The sequence below is a fragment of the Heterodontus francisci genome, chromosome 14 (genome assembly GCF_036365525.1).
Source record: "Heterodontus francisci isolate sHetFra1 chromosome 14, sHetFra1.hap1, whole genome shotgun sequence".
In the NCBI taxonomy this organism is placed as follows: Eukaryota; Metazoa; Chordata; class Chondrichthyes; order Heterodontiformes; family Heterodontidae; genus Heterodontus; species Heterodontus francisci.
Genome location: NC_090384.1, coordinates 97299804 through 97319631, shown reverse-complemented (window position 1 = coordinate 97319631; position 19828 = coordinate 97299804). Strand labels below are relative to the sequence as shown.

The window sequence follows — 19828 nt, the reverse complement described above, 5'->3', positions numbered from 1 at the left end:
ATACTCAACAGGTCTGGCAGCATCTGTGGAGAGAGAAGCAGAGTTAACGTTTCAGGTCAGTGACCCTTCTTCAGAACTACCTATGCTTTTACCTCCTCACCATCCAAGGCCCCACACACTCCTTCCAGGTGAAGTAGCAATTTACTTGTATTTCTTTCAATTTAGTATACTGTATTTGTGGCTCACAAAGCACTCTCTTCTTCATTGGGGAGACTAAATACAGATTGGGGGACCACTTTGTGGAACACCTCTGCTCAGTTCGCATGACCCCGAGCTTCCGTTGCTTGCCATTTTAATTCACCACTCTGCTCTCATGCACATTTCTGTCCTTGTTTTTCATGTTTTTGCTTTTGGACAGAACTGTTCATTACTCTACCATTAACACTCTCTCTGGATTAATGCTGTTTTTTACTACAACTATTAGCACCCCCTTTGCCTTTGTTCCATGACATCTGTCATTTAATCTCTCCTCTCTCTGCCCTATCACACACCTTCCCTTTTGTTCTTCTTCCCCCTCCCCCCTTTCACTTGCTCAAAGCCTATTACATTTCAATTCTTTGCCAGTTTTAATGAAAGGTCACAGACCTGAAAGGTCAACTGTTTCTCTCTCCACAGATGCTGCCAGACCTGCTGAGTAGTAATCGCCCTTTCTGTTTTTATTTCAGATTTCCAGCATCTGCAGTATTTTGCTTTTATGTTTTTGTAATACTGATTGAGGGATAAAAAATGGCCTGGACTGCTCTTCTTCAAAATAGTGGTTGTGGAATCTTTGACGTCCACCTGAGAGGACAGAGGGGACCTCGGTTTAACGTCTCTTTAAAAAGAAGGCACCTCCGACATTGCAGCACTCCCTCAGTACTGCCCTGGCAGTGTCACCTCCCTGATACCGACATTTGTATAATCGAACATTAGCAGGTTTTGAGGAATTAGGAAATCAAGCATTACGGGACCGGGCCGTCACGCATTAGCAATCACTGCTACTATGTTTCCGAGCAATCAAGCATGAGCAAAGCAGCGTATGAGTCCGGACAATGCAGCAATAGCCAGCCATTAGTCTTGTCCCCTCCCCAATTCCTTACGCCAGCTCTGGAGCAGAGGGAGGTGCATCCTGGGAAAAAACAAACGTTGTGTGGAGAGAGAGAGAGAGAGAGAGAGAATCAGAAAGTCAGGCCGTGTGGATTTCCAGCACATCCGCCGCTTCTCTCCGCCTGGATTTCCAGCACATCCTCCGCTTCTCTCCGCCTGGATTTCCAACACATCCGCCTGGCGAGCAGGAGGCCGCTCGTTGGCGCGCGCACAGTGCAGTACAGGGCAGCTCTGCTCCCAACGGCCGCCCCGCGAGCGCCAGGAGCTCCGCTCCCAACGGCCGCCCCGCGAGCGCAAGGCATGTGACGGGCGGCCGCCCCCCCCCCACACCTGGCGAGCGCGGCGTACTCGGAGAAAACCATGGACAGGAATTACCCGGCCCCCAACTTCAGCGACCCGCTGGTGCCCGGCGGACAAACGTGGCCGTACGAGCGGACGGGCAGCGGCGTCAAGTCCAGGTAAGAAGGCGCGCGGATGAATGTGAGCCTCCTTCCCCCACCTGATAACTGTGTGAAAAATCAATCAGGGGGCTCTGAGGCCTGGTATTGTTAGCCCGGGGGTAGGGTGCAAGCATCCAATCTGTCGGTGTCCAGCGAAGGAGGGGGAGGAGACCGCCTTGTTACACAAGGCAAATCCGAGGCTGCCGGCCGCTGCATTTGGCTTGCCTTGGGGGTAATCATTTCATCTTAAACCCCGCTTCTCTGCAGGACTTTACCCTCCCCTTCCCTCACCGACAGATTTACTATTTTCCCTTTGGACTTTACTAAAGACGATAACATGTGCAGCAGGGTGGGGGTGGGTTGAAAAGCTGGCCTCAGACCCTGGGCCCAGTCGACGAAACCTTTTGCAAAATAGTTTTATTTTTTCCTTTCCTCCAGCCTCTTCCCAATATATTCGCCCACCCTCCCTTTTAACAAAAAACATAGCGGAAGCAAAAGCAAACTGGGTTGTTTATAAAAAGACGTTCTTGATTTAGTGCGGATTCAGGGGTTCGGAATGTGACTTTTGTTGTTAAAACCATAGTTTGCAAGAGTAGGCGTGGTTTACGAGAACTTACACGAGTTCTTTTGCCGGGACTTCTAAAAGTTCCCGTCAAGCTTTATTAAAAGGCAACAACAAAAAATCCGAGCGAACACAATTCGAATATAGTGTAGTTTGCACGCTTAATTTTGCTCCTGAGGCAAACTTTATTTTAAGTTGACAGGTTACTACGTAAAATTTAGGTTGAATGCTAATTGTTCCCAAAGGTGTGTGGTTTTAATTGACTACATTCTGCTGTTCTATTTTGAAGCAGGAGTATAAAGGCTGCTTCAACCATAAACTTTTTGGTCCTTTCTTATGAAAGAAGAATAATTGAGGTTGGATTGATGTGCTATCAGCAAAATGACTGGGTGCCAAGCTTTTAATGTAAACAGGGGCCTTTCACAACTTAAAGTAGATTACAGTAGTTTACTGACTGCAGTATTTTTGAAGAGTTATTATTGTAATGAAGGAGACACGGCAGTGAATTTATGCACGGCAAGGTCCCACAAACAACAAAGTGACTGACCAAATAATCGCTTTCAGTGATGTTGGTTGAGGGCTAAACATTGGCCGGGGCACTGTGCAGAACTCCCCAACTCTTCAAAATAATACAATGCAGTCTTTTACATTAACTGGAGTGGGCAGACAAAGGCCTAGGTTTAACATCTCATCCAAAAGACAGCACCTTTGATAGTGCCACACTGGACAGTCATTCTAGATTTTGTACTCGAATCTCTGGATTGAGATTTGAATCTGCAATCTTCTAAGTCAGGTGAGAGGGCTAACATAAGTAGTATATTTGGTTAAATGTCTGAGATTTTCACTAAATTTCTTAAGTTGGAATATTGGTAACTTGTAAAAAATAAATCCTTTCCCTGTAAGTTTCAATGTGGAATATCTGTTGTCAGCACATAAATTCTAACTGCAGAATGCTGTACTTGAATGCTAGACCAGTTCAGATTTAGCTAAGCGCACTCACAAGTTTAGCTGCCTCTTAGCCAGGTCACAAGAGTAACAAGGACTTCACTATACATCACACTACTCTGTCTCATGGAGAAAAAATTGTCAGTGATATCTGCACACACATCAAGTGGTGCATTACTGTTGATACTGGTTGTGGAGAAGTTTCTAACCTAAACTTTCTTGTACTCCTGACTGAAAAAAGACAGCAAGTATGCAATGAAAGATATGAAATAGATGATTACTGAAGCACGCTCACTAAATTATGAGTAAAAGATTCTTTGTATTGATAAGTTTTAATTTTTATTCTAGAAGATTAACTAGAGTGAACTGCCTTCAAGTTTTTACATTGCTGTATCCATTTCTGTTACCCTAATCACTACCTTGTAGATGTATTTTTCTCATGTCTGAGTCTGTCGCTAGGATAAAGGATCTGGATTTATTCTTGTAAATCATGGCAGTTGGCTCATAGATACCAGTCTCCTGGAATTTGAATTAAAATCAGGCCGGTATATAAAAAAAAAGTTTTAGAGTAGTGTTGGCATTTAATTGGCCTGCAGAACCTCTTCTTGCATTCTAGCATGAATGAGATGTTGTCACCGGTTATTTAAATATTGGTAGTAATTTGCTGCTCACTTGTTCATAACTTGTACATTGAATTACTACCACCAACAGTTTACTCAAGTGCTATATATATCCTTTGCCAAAATTGTTTTCAGGAAAGCTTTTTTCCTCAAAAACTCTTAATTTGAAGGTCAAGTTGGTCGATAACTTGAATAATCCTACCGCATCTGGGAAGATGCTTCTAAAACTTTATATGCATTCCTGGACAAGTTGTTTGAAAGATAATTCTCCCTTACATCTTTCTGTATTTTAACAGTTCTACTATGGTCAGTTGTTCTAAGCTTTCCTTTAATTCCTTAAGAGCTCCACATATACTGGCCTAGTTACTGCTCTTCCCTATGTCTCTACTTTGATAGAGATTCAGCGCATTCTCCTATCCTTAATCCATTCTTTCCTAGGTGTTCAAAACTGCAGCTCCTTCTGCCTACCATCTTCAGGCTTTTGAAATGCAAGCCTTTTTATCACCTTATTACTTTGTCACTTACCTCATCTTTTACTCTTGAGCCTTGATCATGTTGTGCACTATGAGCCTTGCCTATTCATCTTAGTTTCTCAATTTTAAAAAGACTTCCTACAGGCATAGCAAAAGCTTGGAAAGACAGCATCTATAATCTGCATTTCTGGGCCTTTTGTACAATTTGAAAATTTCATGCATTTGCACTTCTGTTTTACTGAAATTCTATTGAGCTTTTATCAAAGTTGTGGTTGTATGAAAGCTTCATTCATTTCCTTCTCCAACCTCCCCATTGCATTACTAAAATTTGATTATAAGTATTGTAAGGTATGCCTATTCCACTGCCTCCAGCGAACAAACATTTTTTTTAACAATCTCTCGTACAAACATTTGCACTTATTACTGCACTAAGTTGAAAGCATGTTTCCTTTTAACTGCGTGCCAGTGACTTTCACCAAATACTGATCTTTTTAAAACTGATTTTTAATGAGCATTTTTGAATTACAAGTGATCAGTTTATTATTTAAAGTTGCACTCTGGAACAAACATAAGCTGCCTTTCCTTATGACATATACTATTAATTTAAGGTGTTGGTATTATTGCACCAAACTTAGATGTTTGACTAGAATCTTACCTACAAGTTTGTTAGGTGATTTGCTGGCAGACACAAACATTTGCTGTGTTGCCAAATGAGGTTGGCATGGGGGTGAGCTCATTAAGGAGTCAGGGCCCTTTCATGTCATCCCACTGTGAATTAGTCAGACCTCAAACAAACAAAAGAACTAACTCATCTAAATTAACTAAAATCTGCAAAATCATATAAGCCTATTGAGGAATTGCGTTGTAAACAGTTTTTATTAAATATCAATCTAGCTTAAGTTGAATACCAAAGCCCTTTAATGCAGGTAACTAGCATAAACATAACACAATTTTAAGGCATCAATTTTCCCTCCTGCAACTTTGCCTTGCACATCTGATAGCATTTTTATTTGCATGGTTTGTGATAGGATAGAAGTTAATTGTGGTTTGCAGTAATTTATGACCTGATGGGGGTGGGGAATCTAGGACAATTATGGTACATTTTATTACTGAAAAATTGTCCTATACTAGAATTGTCCAGTTAATAATCTTGGACTATAAAACTGAGCTCCTAGTTCATTATTGTTAAATTGGAAAATCAATGTGTGAAAGGCCTCTTGGATAAAAGCCGCAGTCTGAATTGGGGTTTAACACTGAATCAATAAAGGGAGGGATTTTGTTTGGAAACCACGTTCATTTTCCTGCTTTGCCAAAAGAATATTTACTCTGTTCCAATGTTCCATTCATTCGTCTCCAAAATCCAATTTTAATTTTTTTTAAATTGATTCTTGGGATGTGGATGTCACTGGCAGGACTGGGATTTATTGCCATCCCTAGTTGCCCGGAGAAGGTGGTGCTTCTTGAGCTGCATGATCGTGGTTTGAAACAACTGAGTGGCTTGTTAGCTCCCTTCAGGGAGCAGTTAAGTCAACCATACTGGTTTGAGGCTGTAGTCACATATCAGCCAGACTGAGTAAGGATAAAAATCAGCCATGATTGCAGAGCAGGCTCGAGGGGCTGAATGGCCTACTCCTCCTATTTCTTTCTTTATGTAAAAGGTTTCCTTTCCTCAATGAAATTAGTGAAATAGTTAGATTTTTAAGCATTCCGTCTTTGTGGTCACTTTTACTGATAACCAGCTTTTTATTTCCAGAATTTTTAAACTGAATTCAAATTCTCAAACTGCTGTGGTAGGATTTCATCTCGTGTTCCCGAGTTTATTTGTCGATTAATAACCTTAATATGCTTTCTTATACTTTCACTCACTCTTGGTAAGTAATTGTTTTATTTAGATGGCACGTTCCTTTTGAAAATGGCAATAGAAGAATATTCATATATTGGTTATGCAGATAACTTTATCTACTGTGGACATATGAAATGTAGGGTTAAAGGATTAGATTGTCTGATAGAGAGCTTAACATTGTTTTCTGACACTGAAACCTTGCTTTGTGATTTTTGTTTTGGTTATTCTTTGTCTCATAATTTTCAAATCTAACCAATTTTAATTTGGCTGGACCAGTCTCAGGCAGTGCAGTTTCTGTTAGTGGGCTGTTGGATGATATTGAAGTGCTTGATATTTGTGCAGTAAAATTTTCACAACAGTGGTAAGGATATGGAACTCACTGCGAGGTGGAGTGTTTGTTGCTTTCAGGAGTGACTTGATACTTAAATGAGGGAGAAGGGAATAGAGGAATACAGGGGCAGGGTGGGAGGAGGATCTTGTGGAGTATAAACCATATATCAATTGGCAGAATAACCTGTTACAATTACATAGAATCTGCATGTGACTATGGAGAAGTTGTTGCCTAGATCACCTACAAAGTACAATCTGTGGAGTGTACTTTACAGCATTCGGGATCTAGAAGGGAGAAAACCACATTCGTGATTTTTCTTTGTTAAATTGATGTGTATTTCTCAGCTTTTGTTTCAAACTAAAACCATTGGGAATCATTGATTATACTTAAGTACTCTCCTGACTATCTTAAAATATTGGACTTTCACCAAGCTTAAAAACTATCACTCTTCAGATATAACTTTTTTTAAAAAAACTGAAAATGGGCATTTGAGGAGTCCCTTGTACAGTTATGCATCTGTAAACAGTAAATTGAGACCTCAACTGGCTTGTCACCAAAACTCGCGTTAGTCTGTTAACAGACTGGATTACTTTTTTAAAAAAAAGCATCTGTGTCTAAATGTCAATTTAATTACAATTCAGAATTAAAATGCATCGTAACAATTTACAGGAGTCAATTGAAGCATAATGTAGATGAAACAAGTTAAATGTGACTGGAGGAAATTATTGATAAATTTCACTGAAAGGCAAGATGATGTAATTTATTGCCTGTCTGTTATGAAGTGAAAGCGCAGTTAAAATGAAGGCGCTAAATTACATAGCTCTTTTTAAGGTACATTTAATGTATTCCAGCCTCAACTTAGTTTTCAAAAATCTTAGTTTTAGTGAACTTTGAAAAATGGCAAATCTAAAATGCTTTGTGTAGTTAGACTGAGAAAAAATTTTGGTTATCAAATTATTTATAAGGCATTGGGGAATTCCATGTCTTTCGTGACCAGCAACATGATGCAACAATGTTTGGTCTTTAAGTAGTGGAAAAATGCAAAATGTATTTAACAGCTGTGTTTAAGTGCCAGTTAGTAGAAATCTCATATTCTGTAAGTAATGGTATTAAGGCATTAGATTCAGATTTTATGTACTATCCAGTCTCTCCAATGCAAGTTTTTTTTTTTTTTTAGCATCTACCTATAGATCTGTTTACAGTAGTACTAATTGAGTACTTTAGTTGCTTAGTACTTAGTCGCTTTGCTGAATGAGGTATTTGCAGCATTTGTTATTAGCTGTGGGTGTAGTTGGTGCAAGAGGTAACACAAAAGTTCTGTGCTCTGTTGCACTTCTGCATGTGAAGTGCAGTGCTTTTGATGTCTTTAATGCTGTCAAAATTACTTATTTTTTTACAGATTTTAATAAAATTCAGCATATTTATTTTTATGCAAAATTTCTTTCCAAGTTATTTGTTCCGGGGAAAACAAATTGTTAAGTTTTAGATTAGATTCCATCTACAACAACTACTTGCATTAATATAGTGCCTCCTATTTCTCATCTATATGCTGCCTCTTGGCGACATCCATAAATGCAATGTCGGGTTCCAAACATGTTAACGACATTCAACACTACCTTGCCACCAGCTCTCTCGGCCCCTCCACTTGTATTACATCCAGTCCTGGATGAACAGAAATTTCCTCCATCTAAATATTGGGATGTCTGAAGCCAATATCTTTGGTCTCCGCCACAAACTCCGTTTACCAGCCACCGACTCCATCCCTCTTGCTGGAAACTATATGTAGCTGAACCAGATTGTCTGCAGCTTGGTATTGTATTTGACACGTGTTTCCGACCACATCCACTCCATCATCAAGACTGCCTACTTTTACCTCCAAATTGTAACCCACTTCATCCCTGCCTTTTTTGACTTGATTATTCCAATGGTATCCTGGACAGCCTTCCACCTTCCATCCTGCGTAAACCTGAGCTCATCCAAAACTCTGCTAGCCATATTCTAAATTGCACCAAGACCCATTCACCCATCATTCCTGTGCTTGCTGACCTATTTTGGCTCCTTAAGCAATGCTTAAATTTTAAAATTGTCATTCTTGTTTTAAATCCCTTCATGGCCTTGCCCCTCTGTATTTCTGTAGCTCTTCCACAAACCTTTGTGATCTCTGTGCTCTTTCAGTTTAGACCTCTTGTGCAACCAGGATTTTTATTGGTCTACCCTGGGCAGCTGTGCCTTCAGCTGCCAAGGCCCTAAGCTTTGGAATTCCCTCTCTAAATCTCTCCGCCTCTCTATCTCTCTTGCCTCCTTTAAGTCACTCCTTAAAGCCTATCTGTTTGTCTAAACTATCTGCCCTAATATTTCCTTGCTTGGTGTCAGATTTCTGTCTGGTGACCGCTTCTGTGAAGCGTCTTGGGATATTTTGGTACGTTAAAGGCATTGTATAAATGCAAGTTGTTAATATTGTGAAACATCCCAAGGCGCTCCACAGGAGCATTACCAAACATCTCGTGAGTACTGTACTGTTGGAGGTTCTGACTTTCGGATGAGACTTTAAACCAAGGCCCCATTTACCCTTAGGTGGACATAAAAGATCCCACAGCGCTATTTCAAAGAGCAGTGGAGGTATCCCAGATGTGTTGGCTAATGTTTAACACTTAATCAATATTACAAAAACAAATTATCCGATCATTTTCGCATTGCTATTTGTGGGAGCTTGTTATGTGCAAATTAATTGTTGTGGTTCCTACATTATAACAGTGACTATACTTCAGAAGTATTTCATTGGCTATAAAGTGCTTTGGAACACTTTATAAATGCAAGTCCGCCTTTTTATATAGAATTATTAAGGCAAGCAACCAAAAGCTTTGCCAAAGAGGTAGGTTTTAAGGAACATATTGGAGACGAACAGTGCTACAGAGCTGGAAGTAGACTGTCTTTGTGATGGAGTGGATATGTGCTTGGAAGCTCATCTCAGGATCAAATAGGATGCCAAGATTGCAACATTGGTCTTAGTTCAGCCTCAGTGACCAGGGAGAGCAATAGAGTCAGTGGGTAAGAAATGGAGTTTGTGACAGGGACTGGAGACAATGCTTTGATTTCTCAGTATTTAGTTGGAAATTTCTGCTCATCAGGACTGGATATCAAATGAGCAGCATGACAAATCAGAGGACAGCGGGTCTGAGAGAGGTGGTGGTGAGGTAGTGTTGAGTTTTGTCAGTGTACGTGGGGAAACTTGTGTTTTTGGATGATGTTGCTGAGGGATGGTGTGTAAATGAGGAATCGTGGAGGGGAGGCTCAAGGATAGTTCCATGGCAGGCTCTAGAGGTAACAGTGCAGGAATGGGAAGAGAAGCCTTTGCAGGTGTTTCTATCTCTGGCTATGACTGGATAGATAAGAATGGCGAAGCTGGTCCCACCCAGCTGGATACAAAACATTGTAGCTGTGCAGATTGTAAGTTCTCCGATTATGTACTGTACTTCAGAAGTGAGTGGATTTAACACTCCAAGCATGTTTGCACCTTCCAGTCACTGAGCAAGCTTTAATTAAAATGCACTAATAAAAGTTGTGCAGAGATGCATTAACAATTTTTACAGCAGGATGTTAAATTGTTATTCATCCAGAAGAACAGTAATCCTGCAAAACTATAATAATTTTCCACATATCAGTGTTCGATTTGTGTGTACTTAAAAACTGCATTTTTAAATGCTTTTGGACACATTATACACTTGTTTCTGTATTCTGGCTAGATTAATGGTTTACATGATGATGGGACGGAAACAACTAAGATAATTCCTAGTACACTGTTTCAGACTCAAAATTGTCAGCTTTAAATCTAGTTTTAAGTTTAACCAACTTTCACTATGCAGTAGAGTTTGACCAGTGCTTTTTTATATCTACATCGTGCTTATTGTATAACTAATATTTATAATTTTTAATAAAATGTTAATGCTTTAAATAGTACATCCATTCAATTTACTGAGTAAACTTCCTATCAGCCAGGAGGGTTTGATAAGTGGAACAGTGTAGTTTTGTGATTTGGACCATGTTCATTCCTAATAGGGCTGGATAGAGGGGCTTTCTAATAATATGATGGATACTTTCAAGTTCTTGCCAGTTCCAGCTCCTGCACTTAGGATGCATTCATAACAAGAACTTGCATTTATAAAGAACCCTTTATGTAGTAAAATGTCTCAAGGCACTTCACAGGAGCGTTATCAAATACATTTTGACACTGAGCCACATGAGATATTGGAACAGGTGAACAACAGCTTTGTCAGAGGTAGGTTTTAGGAGCATCTTTAAAGGAGTAGAGAGAGACAGAGAAGTTTAGGGAGGGAATTCCAGGGAATGCTCAAGCCCAGAATCAGAGGTTTGCAGGGTAACATCCTTAAATCTCCCCTGTATCCTCCCTAGTGCAAAAACATCCTTCCTGTTGTTTTCTTTAGAACAGAGGAGACTGAAAGGTGACAATTGAGGTGTACAAAATTTTGAGGGGCCTAGATAGAGTAGACAGGAAGGACCTGTTTCACCTAGCGGAGAGGTCAATTACTAGGGGACACAGATTTAAGGTGATTGGTAGAAGGATTAGAGAGGACATGAGGAAAAACTTTTTCTGGAATTCACTGCCCAGATAGGTGGTGGAAGCAGAAACCCTCAAACTGTTTAAAAGGTATCTGGACCTGCACCTGAAGTGCAATAATCTGTAAGGTTATGGGCCAGGTGCTGGAAGGTGGGATTAGATTGGGTGGCTAGTTTTTTCAGCCGGTGCAGGCATGATGGGCTGAATGGTCTCTTTCTGTGCCATAACTTTTTTATGGTTCTATAGTGCGGTGACCAGAACTGCACGTAATACTCCAGCTGTAGCCTAACTAGTGTTGTATACGGTTCCAGCATAACCTCTTTGCTTTTATATTCTCTGCCTTGGCTAATAAAGGCAAGTATCCTGAATGCCTTCTTAACCACCTTGTCTACTTGTCCTGTCACCTTCAGGGATCTGTGGACATGCACTCCAAAGTCTCTCTGATCCTTTACATTTCTCAGTATCCTACCATTTATTGTGTATTCCCTTGCCTTGTTAGCCTTCCCCAAATGCATTACCTCACTTCTGCAGATTGCACTCCATTTGCCACTGTTCCACCCACCTGACTAGTCCATTGATAACTTTCTGCAGTCTGCAACTTTCTTTTTCATTATCAACCACACGGCAATTTTTTATATCATCTGCACACTTGTTAATTGTACCCCTTACAATTCAAGTCCAAATCATTGCTATATACCACAAAAAGCAAGGGACCTAGCGCTGAGCCCTGCAGAACCCCACTGGAATCAGCTTTCCAGTTACTAAAACGCCCATCGACCATTAGCTTTTGCTTCCTGCCCTAGGCCCCAGGCTTATAGGCTTTGATTTTTTCTCTTTCCTCTGGACACCAGGCTCTGAGGTCGATTGGGGGGGGCGTGCAGATGCTAGGCAGGTCTGCACCTCATAAAACCATGCCTAGGCTACACAGCAAACAAAGGTAACCCTTTGGCTTGGAAGCTGGAATGTGAGGACTATGTGCCCTGGAATGAACGCCAATCCACACTCCACAGCGAGTGTACACAAGACAGCCCTAATTGACCGTGAGCTACACAAACTTGGTGTCGACATTGCTGTTGTACAAGAAACCAGATTAGCTGACACAGGTTTTATTCGAGAGGCTAATTACACCTTCTATTGGCAGGGAAAGAGTGCTGAAGATTGCTGTGAGCATGGTGTCGCGTACGCAGTAAGCAACCAGCCGACACAGTTAATTGAGCCGCCAGTAGCACCCTCAGAGTGCCTCATCTCCCTGCAGTTATCATGTGATGGAGACACAGTCAACATCATATGCATCTACTCACTATCTCTGAATGCCAGCATCTCCGATAAAGAGCATTTCTATGACTCCCTAGGTGACGTTCTGCGGAACATGCCAAATGGCGAGAGGCTATTTATCCTGGGTGACTTCAACACATGTTGGGGCAGACTGTGATTCATGGCCATCTTATCTTGGTCGTCATGGGGTGGACAAAATCAATGATAACGCAGTGCCTTCTTGAGCCTTGTGCCCTGAATGAACTCTAAATCACCAACACCTCCTTCCAGGGCAGACTTCGCCACAAGGTATCATGGCGTCGCCTAAGGTCTGGACATTGGCACCAACTAGACCTAGTCATCATGAGGGGCGATCTGCCCAGTGCTTGTCACACTTGCACCTACCACAGCACAGATTACGACACTAACCACTCTTTATCAGCAGCAGAGTGAGGGTGCACCCGTGAAGGTTCCACAGCTGCAGACATGACAGCTTGCCACCCATTGACATCCTTTGCATAATAAATGATGCCAAATACCAGCACTTCATGCTGTTGCTAGGGCACTTGGTACCCACCAAAGCCTTAAAGGGAAGCACCGATGCTGGTATCAATGAAGCTTGGAAGTCACTAAGCTCAAATCATCTGTGAAGCAGCAGAAGCATCATTTGGTAAAGGCAGGACCCACAACAAGGACTGTTTGAGACCTACTCCACTGTGATAATATGTCATTGATGCAAAAAACAAAGCCTATATGATGTACAACATAAACCCAACATTTATGACACTGCACGACCTGAAAGCCAAGACAGTCGTACAAAGAACAGGGAGATACTGCGCCAGCGAACACTGGATCAACTTATGCCAAGAAATCCCAACTGCATGTGCCAAAGGAAATCTACAGGCTATGTGCAAAAAGATCAAGAGAGCAGTTGGTCCTGCCAAAACCAAAGTTGCTCCCCTGAAGTCAGCAAATGGTGAAGTACTCACCAACAGTTAACAGATGTCCCGCTGGGCTGAACACTACTGTGAGCTGTACTCCTGAGAGTCAGACATCTCTCATTCTGTGCTTGATGCTCTCCTGCAACTTCCTGTCATGGATGAGTTAGATGAAGAATCATCACTGGAGCTTGAAGGCCATGGACCACCTAGTGAACAGAAGGGCACCTGACCAGGACGGAATCCGAGCCAAACTGCTCAAGCACGGAAAGTACTATCTATTGCCACACCTTTATGATCTCTCCTCTGCTAGAACGTAGATGGAGATGCGTGATGCCAAATTTGACACACCATGCAAAAAACAAAGGAGACTGCAGCAACTGCAGGGGCATCACGGGGAAGGCCTGTGCTAGGGTCATACTTAAAAGAATCCATTTACTTGCAGACCATGCATACCCGGAATCACAGCGGTTTCCATGCCGGCAGATCTACCGTGGGCATGACCTTTGTAAGCCAGCAACAAGAGAAGTGTAGGGAACAGAGTATACCCCTTTACCTTACTTTTGTAGAGCTTACTAAGGTATTCGACACAGTCAGCAGAGCAGGGCTCTACAAGATTTTGGGAAAAATTGGCTGTCCACCGAAGCTCCTCAGTCTCATCCGCTCCTTCCATGACAACTTGCATTGTACTGTACAATTTGCTGCATTTCAGGCAGTTTCCAAGTGAAGAGTGGACTGAAACAGGATTGTGTCCTAGCCCCCACTCCGTCATTTTCTTCTCCATGCTCCTGGTCTTCACCTTCCCTGCAGATATGGAAGGAGTCTACTTGCATACTTGTTCAGACAGCAAGCTCTACAATTTATCAAGACTGAAAGTGAAGACAAAAACATATAGCGTCCTGATCAGAAAACTCCTCTACGCTGATGATGCTTTGCGAGTCGCTCACACACAAACTCAGCTACAAAACCTCCTAGACTGTACTCCCCGCCCCCCCCCCCCCCCATATGTCTGTAACTTGTTCTCCTTGATTATAAGTGTCATGGTCATGGGACAAGATGTTGCATCTCTGCGCCTGATCACACTTAATAACACTCCACTCGCAGTGGTTAGCAAATTATTCTACCTTGGGTCGACGGTGACAGGCAATCTGTCCTTGATGCCGAGCTCAAACACGCATAGGGAAAGCAGCTGTCACCTTTGGCTGACTTGCGAAATGCACATGGGCTAACACCAAGCTGACCCTTTGGACTAAGCTGATGGTTTATAAGGCCTGTATTCTTAGCACCTTGCTGTATGGCTATGAAACATGGGCAACTTACAGCTATCAGGAAAAGAAGCTTAATAATGTCCATATTCGCCGTCTGCGGCACATTTTGGATATATCCTGGCAGGACAAATCTCAAATGTGGCAGTCCTCTCAAAGGCAGAGCTCCCAAGTACGTTTGCACTAATCAAATAGAGGCAGCTTTGGTGGGTCGGACATGTCCGCAGGATGGAAGATAATCACCTACCCAGGGACCCTCTGTACGGTAAGGTAGCTGGGTCCAGGCAACCAGTTGGGGTGCCCAAAGCTCTGCATCAAGGATGCTTGCAAGTGTGATATGTTGCACCTGGGAGTCACTAGTTGGTGAAAGTGGGAATGGCAACACATCCTGTGGCCTGGCATGTACTACCATGCCGACCTGTGGCTGCAGCAGCTTGGCAACAGGTGCCAATGCCAAAAAGAACTATCGTTACTTGGTAGCTTCACGTGTGACACTTGTGGCAGAACCTGCCTCTCGAGGATTAGCCTTCATAGCCATCAGCATAGGTGTACCAAGAGAAGACACCCCACCTAAATGAATTGTTTGTATACGCGCACGCACACACACACACACACACTCGTATTGAATGGCGGAGCAGGCTTGAAGGGCCGAATGGCCTACTCCTCCTGTTTTTCTATGTTATGTGGGACTTTATCAAAAGTCTTGTTAAAATCCATATAGACTACATCAATTTCAATGTTGTAATTTAATGTAACCTAAACCTGTTGAACAGTGAAGCAAGAATAAGCTTGGGTAGGATCATGCTGACTGGCATTTATTTTCAATTCTCTTTAAAAAAAAAAAAAAAATCAATGCAGTGTGAAAGAGGACCTACCTCTTGAGACAGTCACTGTGGCATGCTTTAATGATACCCAAGGATACGGAACGATTCTTGAGATTATTTAATGAATATAAAACTTGGAATTGCACTATGCTCAAACTACAGAATTTAGGAAGCTGGGGAAACGCCATCAATAATGGTGATCTTCCATAGCAGGAGCTGCATAGAAAGTGGTTTCAATGTCTTGGACAAGGGTGGGTAAAACGTGTTTAGAACTGTTTGTTTCTGTGTAGTAAACACTGATAGACTGAATGGCATCTTGGCGCTTCAATGTATTTCTATGTTAATATCTAGTGAGTCTTCTCAGCTGTTTCACGGCACTGTAGATAGTGACTTTTTAAAATTTTATGCGTAAAAACACGATCTTAATATTATAATCCTAGGATTTTTTGATATAAGAAAGATTAGTAGAGGCAGTAATTAAAACATTTTGAGTTTAATCTTAAAGCTGTTGAAATTTTTTTTTAAATTGTTGGTCTTGAACATAGTAATTGCTGTATTTAACAGATGTATATGCAAAACACAAAATATTCTAGAACATCCTCATCCAAGTTTCTGAATCATCTTGTCTTTCTAACTCTTCAGTTTCAGCAATAACTTACTTTATATGTTCTGGTAATGGAGCATTTATTGCCCACCTCTACTAAACTCCAAAAAATTTACGTCATTGGCTGTGAAATGTTTAGGGTCATCCAGAGTTTGTCCTTTTCATCCCTAGTTGGCTTAAGGCCATTAAGAGTCAACCATGTAGTTTAGGACCAGAGTTATGTATCGGCCAAACCAGATAGGGGAGGCAGTTTCTCTTCCGAGTAGTGAACCAGTTAGGTTTTTATGACCTGGCATTACAGTTATTTCTGGTGCCAGCCCACAAATTACCAGATTTATTAATTTAACTTGGAATCATGGGATTACAATTGATCAGCTTTGCCAGTCCAGTTCCATAACCACTGCACTATCATGCCTGTTTTTAGATGATATGAGGTATAAAGATTACAAATGAGCAAGTTTTGCTTTTTGGAAGTGTTCCATAGAAATTTTTCTAGACATATGTCTGGATTCAGTTGTATTCCTGGCCCTATATTATTAATTAGTCTTACTATTTAAAAAAAAAAAATCTTCAGGTGCTTATCCAATTCCCTTTTGAAAACTGCAATTGAATCCTGACTCCACCACCCTCTCAGGCAGTGCATTTCAGATCCAAAGCACTCGCTGCTTAAAAAATGTTTTCTTGTGTGCCTTTGGTTCTTTGCCAACCACCTTTTAAATCTCTGTCCTCCAGTTCTCAACCCTTCTGCCAAATGGAACACTTTCTCCTTATCTACTGTGTCTACACCCATCATGATTTTGAACACTATTTAAATCTGCTCTCTCCTTTTCCTTCTCTAAGGAGAACATCCCATCTTCTCCAGTCTATCCTTGTAATTGAAGTCCTCCTCATCCCTGGAACCATTCTCGTAAATCTTTTCTGAACTCTCTCTTAAAGCCTTCACATCCTTTTCCAAGTCCGGTGCCCAGTTGAGGCTGAACCAGTGTTTTATAGAGGTTCACAACTTCATTGCTTTTGTACCTTATGCCTCTGTTTATAAAGCTCAGCATCCCGTATACTCCCTTGCTCTTTCCCAATCACTTTGTAATTTTTTTTTCCGCTCAAGTATTTACCAATTCCCTTTTCAAAGTTATTTTTGACCCTGCTTCTAGCATACTTTCAGGAAGTTCATTTCAGATCTCGCAAACTTGCTGTTTTTTTAAAAAAACAATCTTTGTCCCCTGGTTTCCAACATTTCTGCCACTGGAAACAGTTTCTGCTTAGTACTTTATCAAAGTCATTCATGATTTGGAACACCTCTATATGAAATTTTCTATTCTCTGAAGAAGAACAAACCCATCATCTTTAGTGTCTCCACATAACCAAAGTTCCGCATTTCTGGAATTACCATTCTAGTAAATCTCTTCTAGATGCTCTCTAAGACCTTGACATCTTTGCTGAAGTGTGGTACCCAGGACTGAATACAGTACTCCAGCCAAGGTCTAACCAGTGTTTTATAAACGCTTAGCATAACTTCCTTTCTTTTGTCCTCTAAGCTATTAATAAAGCCAAGGATCCCATATGCTTTAACAACTTTCTCAACTTGTCCTGTCCCCTTCAAATATTTGTGTACATATACCTGTACGATTCTGTTCCTGCACCCACTTTAAAATTGTACTGTTTAGTTTATATTACCTTTCCTTGTTCTTTCTACTAAAATGTATCATTTCACATTTTGTGTTAAATTTCATTTGCCATGTGTCTGGCTATTTCACCCGTCTATGCCTCTTGAAATCTGTTACCAGCCTCCTCATTGTTTGCTACGTTTGAGATTACTGTCATCTGCAAACTTTGAAATTATGCCCTGAATACTGAAGTACAGGTTACTAGTGTGCATCAAAAAAAAAACAGTGGCCCTAATACCGACTCCTGGGGAAATGATTTTTTCTTTACTTCCACCAGTCCGAGAAAAAGATGATCGCCATAACTGTTTGCTTTCTGTCCTTTAGCCAACTTTGTAACCATGCTGTCGCTATCCATTTAATCATATGAGCTTTAATTTTGCTAACAGGTCGATTATGTGGTACTGCATCGGAAGCCTTTTGAAAGTCCATGCACACATTGCACTGCTCTCATCGACCCCCCTCCGTTACTTCTTTAAAGAACTCTAGTTACTCGACAACAACAACTTGTATTTATATAATGCCTTTAACATCATAAAACATCCCAAGACACTTCAAGGGCATTATAAAGCAAAATTTAACACTGAGCCACATCGGGCAATGTTAGGGCAGATAACCAAAAGCTTGGTCAAATAGTTAGGTTTTAAGGCGCGTCTTAAAGGAGGAAAGAGAGGCAGAGTCGTCTTTTAACAAATCTGTGCTCACTTTCACTTATTTGCCGATACTTAATGGGAGCGAATGCGTAGTGGTATTAGTGATTGTGAGGTTTGGGCTCATGCTCCAGAGACAAGCATTCAAATCCTACCATGGCAGCTAGTGAAATTTAAATTCAATTAATTAATAAATCGGGAATAAAAAGCTCGTCTCAGTAATGGTGACCATGAAACTACTGGATTGTCATAAAAACCCACCTGGTTCACCAATGACCTTAAGGAAGGAAATCTGCTGTCATTACCCGGTCAGGCCTATATGTGACTCCAGACCCGCAGCAATGTGGTTGACTCTTGATTACACTCTGCATTGGTCTAGAAAGCCATTTAGTTGCATCAAACCGCTACAGAATAATAAAAATAAAACCGAGCTGACCACCCAGCATCGACCTAGGTACCTGTAACAACACAGGCACACCTTACCTAATTGGCCCTGCAAAGTCCTCCTCACTAACCTCTGGGGACTTGTGCCAAAATTGGGAGAGTTGTCCCACAGATGAGTCAAGCAACAGCCTAAACAGTCATACTCACCAAATCAGACCTTACAGCCAATGTGACGGACTCCTCCATCACCACCTGAGGTGGTGGCACAGTGGTATACAGTCGGGGATAGTGACCCTGGAAGCCCTAAGCATTGACTCTGGACCCTGTGAAGTCTCATGGCAGCAGGTCATACATGGGCAAGGAAACCTCCTGCTGATTACTACCTACCGCTCCCCTACCACCCCCCTTCAGCTGATGAATCAGTACTGCTCCATGTTTAACACCACTTGGAAGAGATGTTGAAGGTAGCAAGGGCACAGAATATACTCAAGGTGGGAGGACTGCAATGTCCACCAAGAGTGGCTTGTTGCTGACCAAGTCCTGAAGGATATGTCTGCCATACTGGGCTTGCAGCAGAAGGTGAGAAAACCAACAAGAAGGAAAAGCCTACTTGACTTGGTCCTCACCATTCTACCTGTTGCAGATGCATCTGTCCATAGCAATATTGGTAGGAATGACCAGCGCACAGTCGTTGAGGAGATGAAGCCCTGTCTTCACACTGAGGATATCCTCCATAGTGTTGTGTGGCACTACCACTGAGCTAAATGGGATAGATTCAGATCAGATCTGGTAACTCAAAACTGGGCATCCATGAGATGCTGTGGGCCATTAGCAGAATTGTATTCAACCACAGTCTGTAACCTCATGGCTGGGCATATCCCTCACTGTACCATTAATGTCAAGCCAAGGAATCAACCTCTGTTCAGTGAAGTATGCCAGGAGCAGCACCAGGCATACTTAAAAATGAGATGTCAGTTTGGTGAAGCTATAACACAGGATGACAAACCAGATAGCTCAGTGCTTTACAGCCAATAAAGTACTTTTGAAGTGCAGTCACTGTTGTAATGTAGGAAACACGATAGCCAGTATGTGCACAGCAGATTCCCGCAAACAGCAATGTGATGATGACCAGATAATCTGTTTTGTTTTTGTTGTGTAGATTGAGGGATAAATTGGGCAGGACACAGGGGATGACACCCCAGTTCATTGAAATAGTGCCATGGGTTCTTTTACATGCATTCCCCGAGCAGGCAGATGGGGCCTCATCTGAAAGACAGCACCTCCGACAGTGCAGCACTCCCTCAGTATTGCACTGGAGTGTCAGCCTTGATCTTTGTGTTCAAGCCCAGGAGTGGGACTTGAACCCAGAACC

At 41.8% G+C, this 19828-nt stretch overlaps 1 protein-coding gene across 1 annotated transcript in view; it reads left to right on the top strand.

Moving 5' to 3' along the window:
- Window positions 1–1112: 1112 nt before the first annotated feature.
- qser1 (glutamine and serine rich 1) overlaps window positions 1113–19828 on the top strand; it is a 144577-nt gene continuing 125861 nt past the window's right edge. Inside the window, exon 1 of the mRNA XM_068046587.1 lies at window positions 1113–1544. Coding sequence (XP_067902688.1) covers window positions 1447–1544 — 98 coding nt within the window. The 5' untranslated portion in view covers window positions 1113–1446. The remainder of the gene's footprint in view (window positions 1545–19828) is intronic.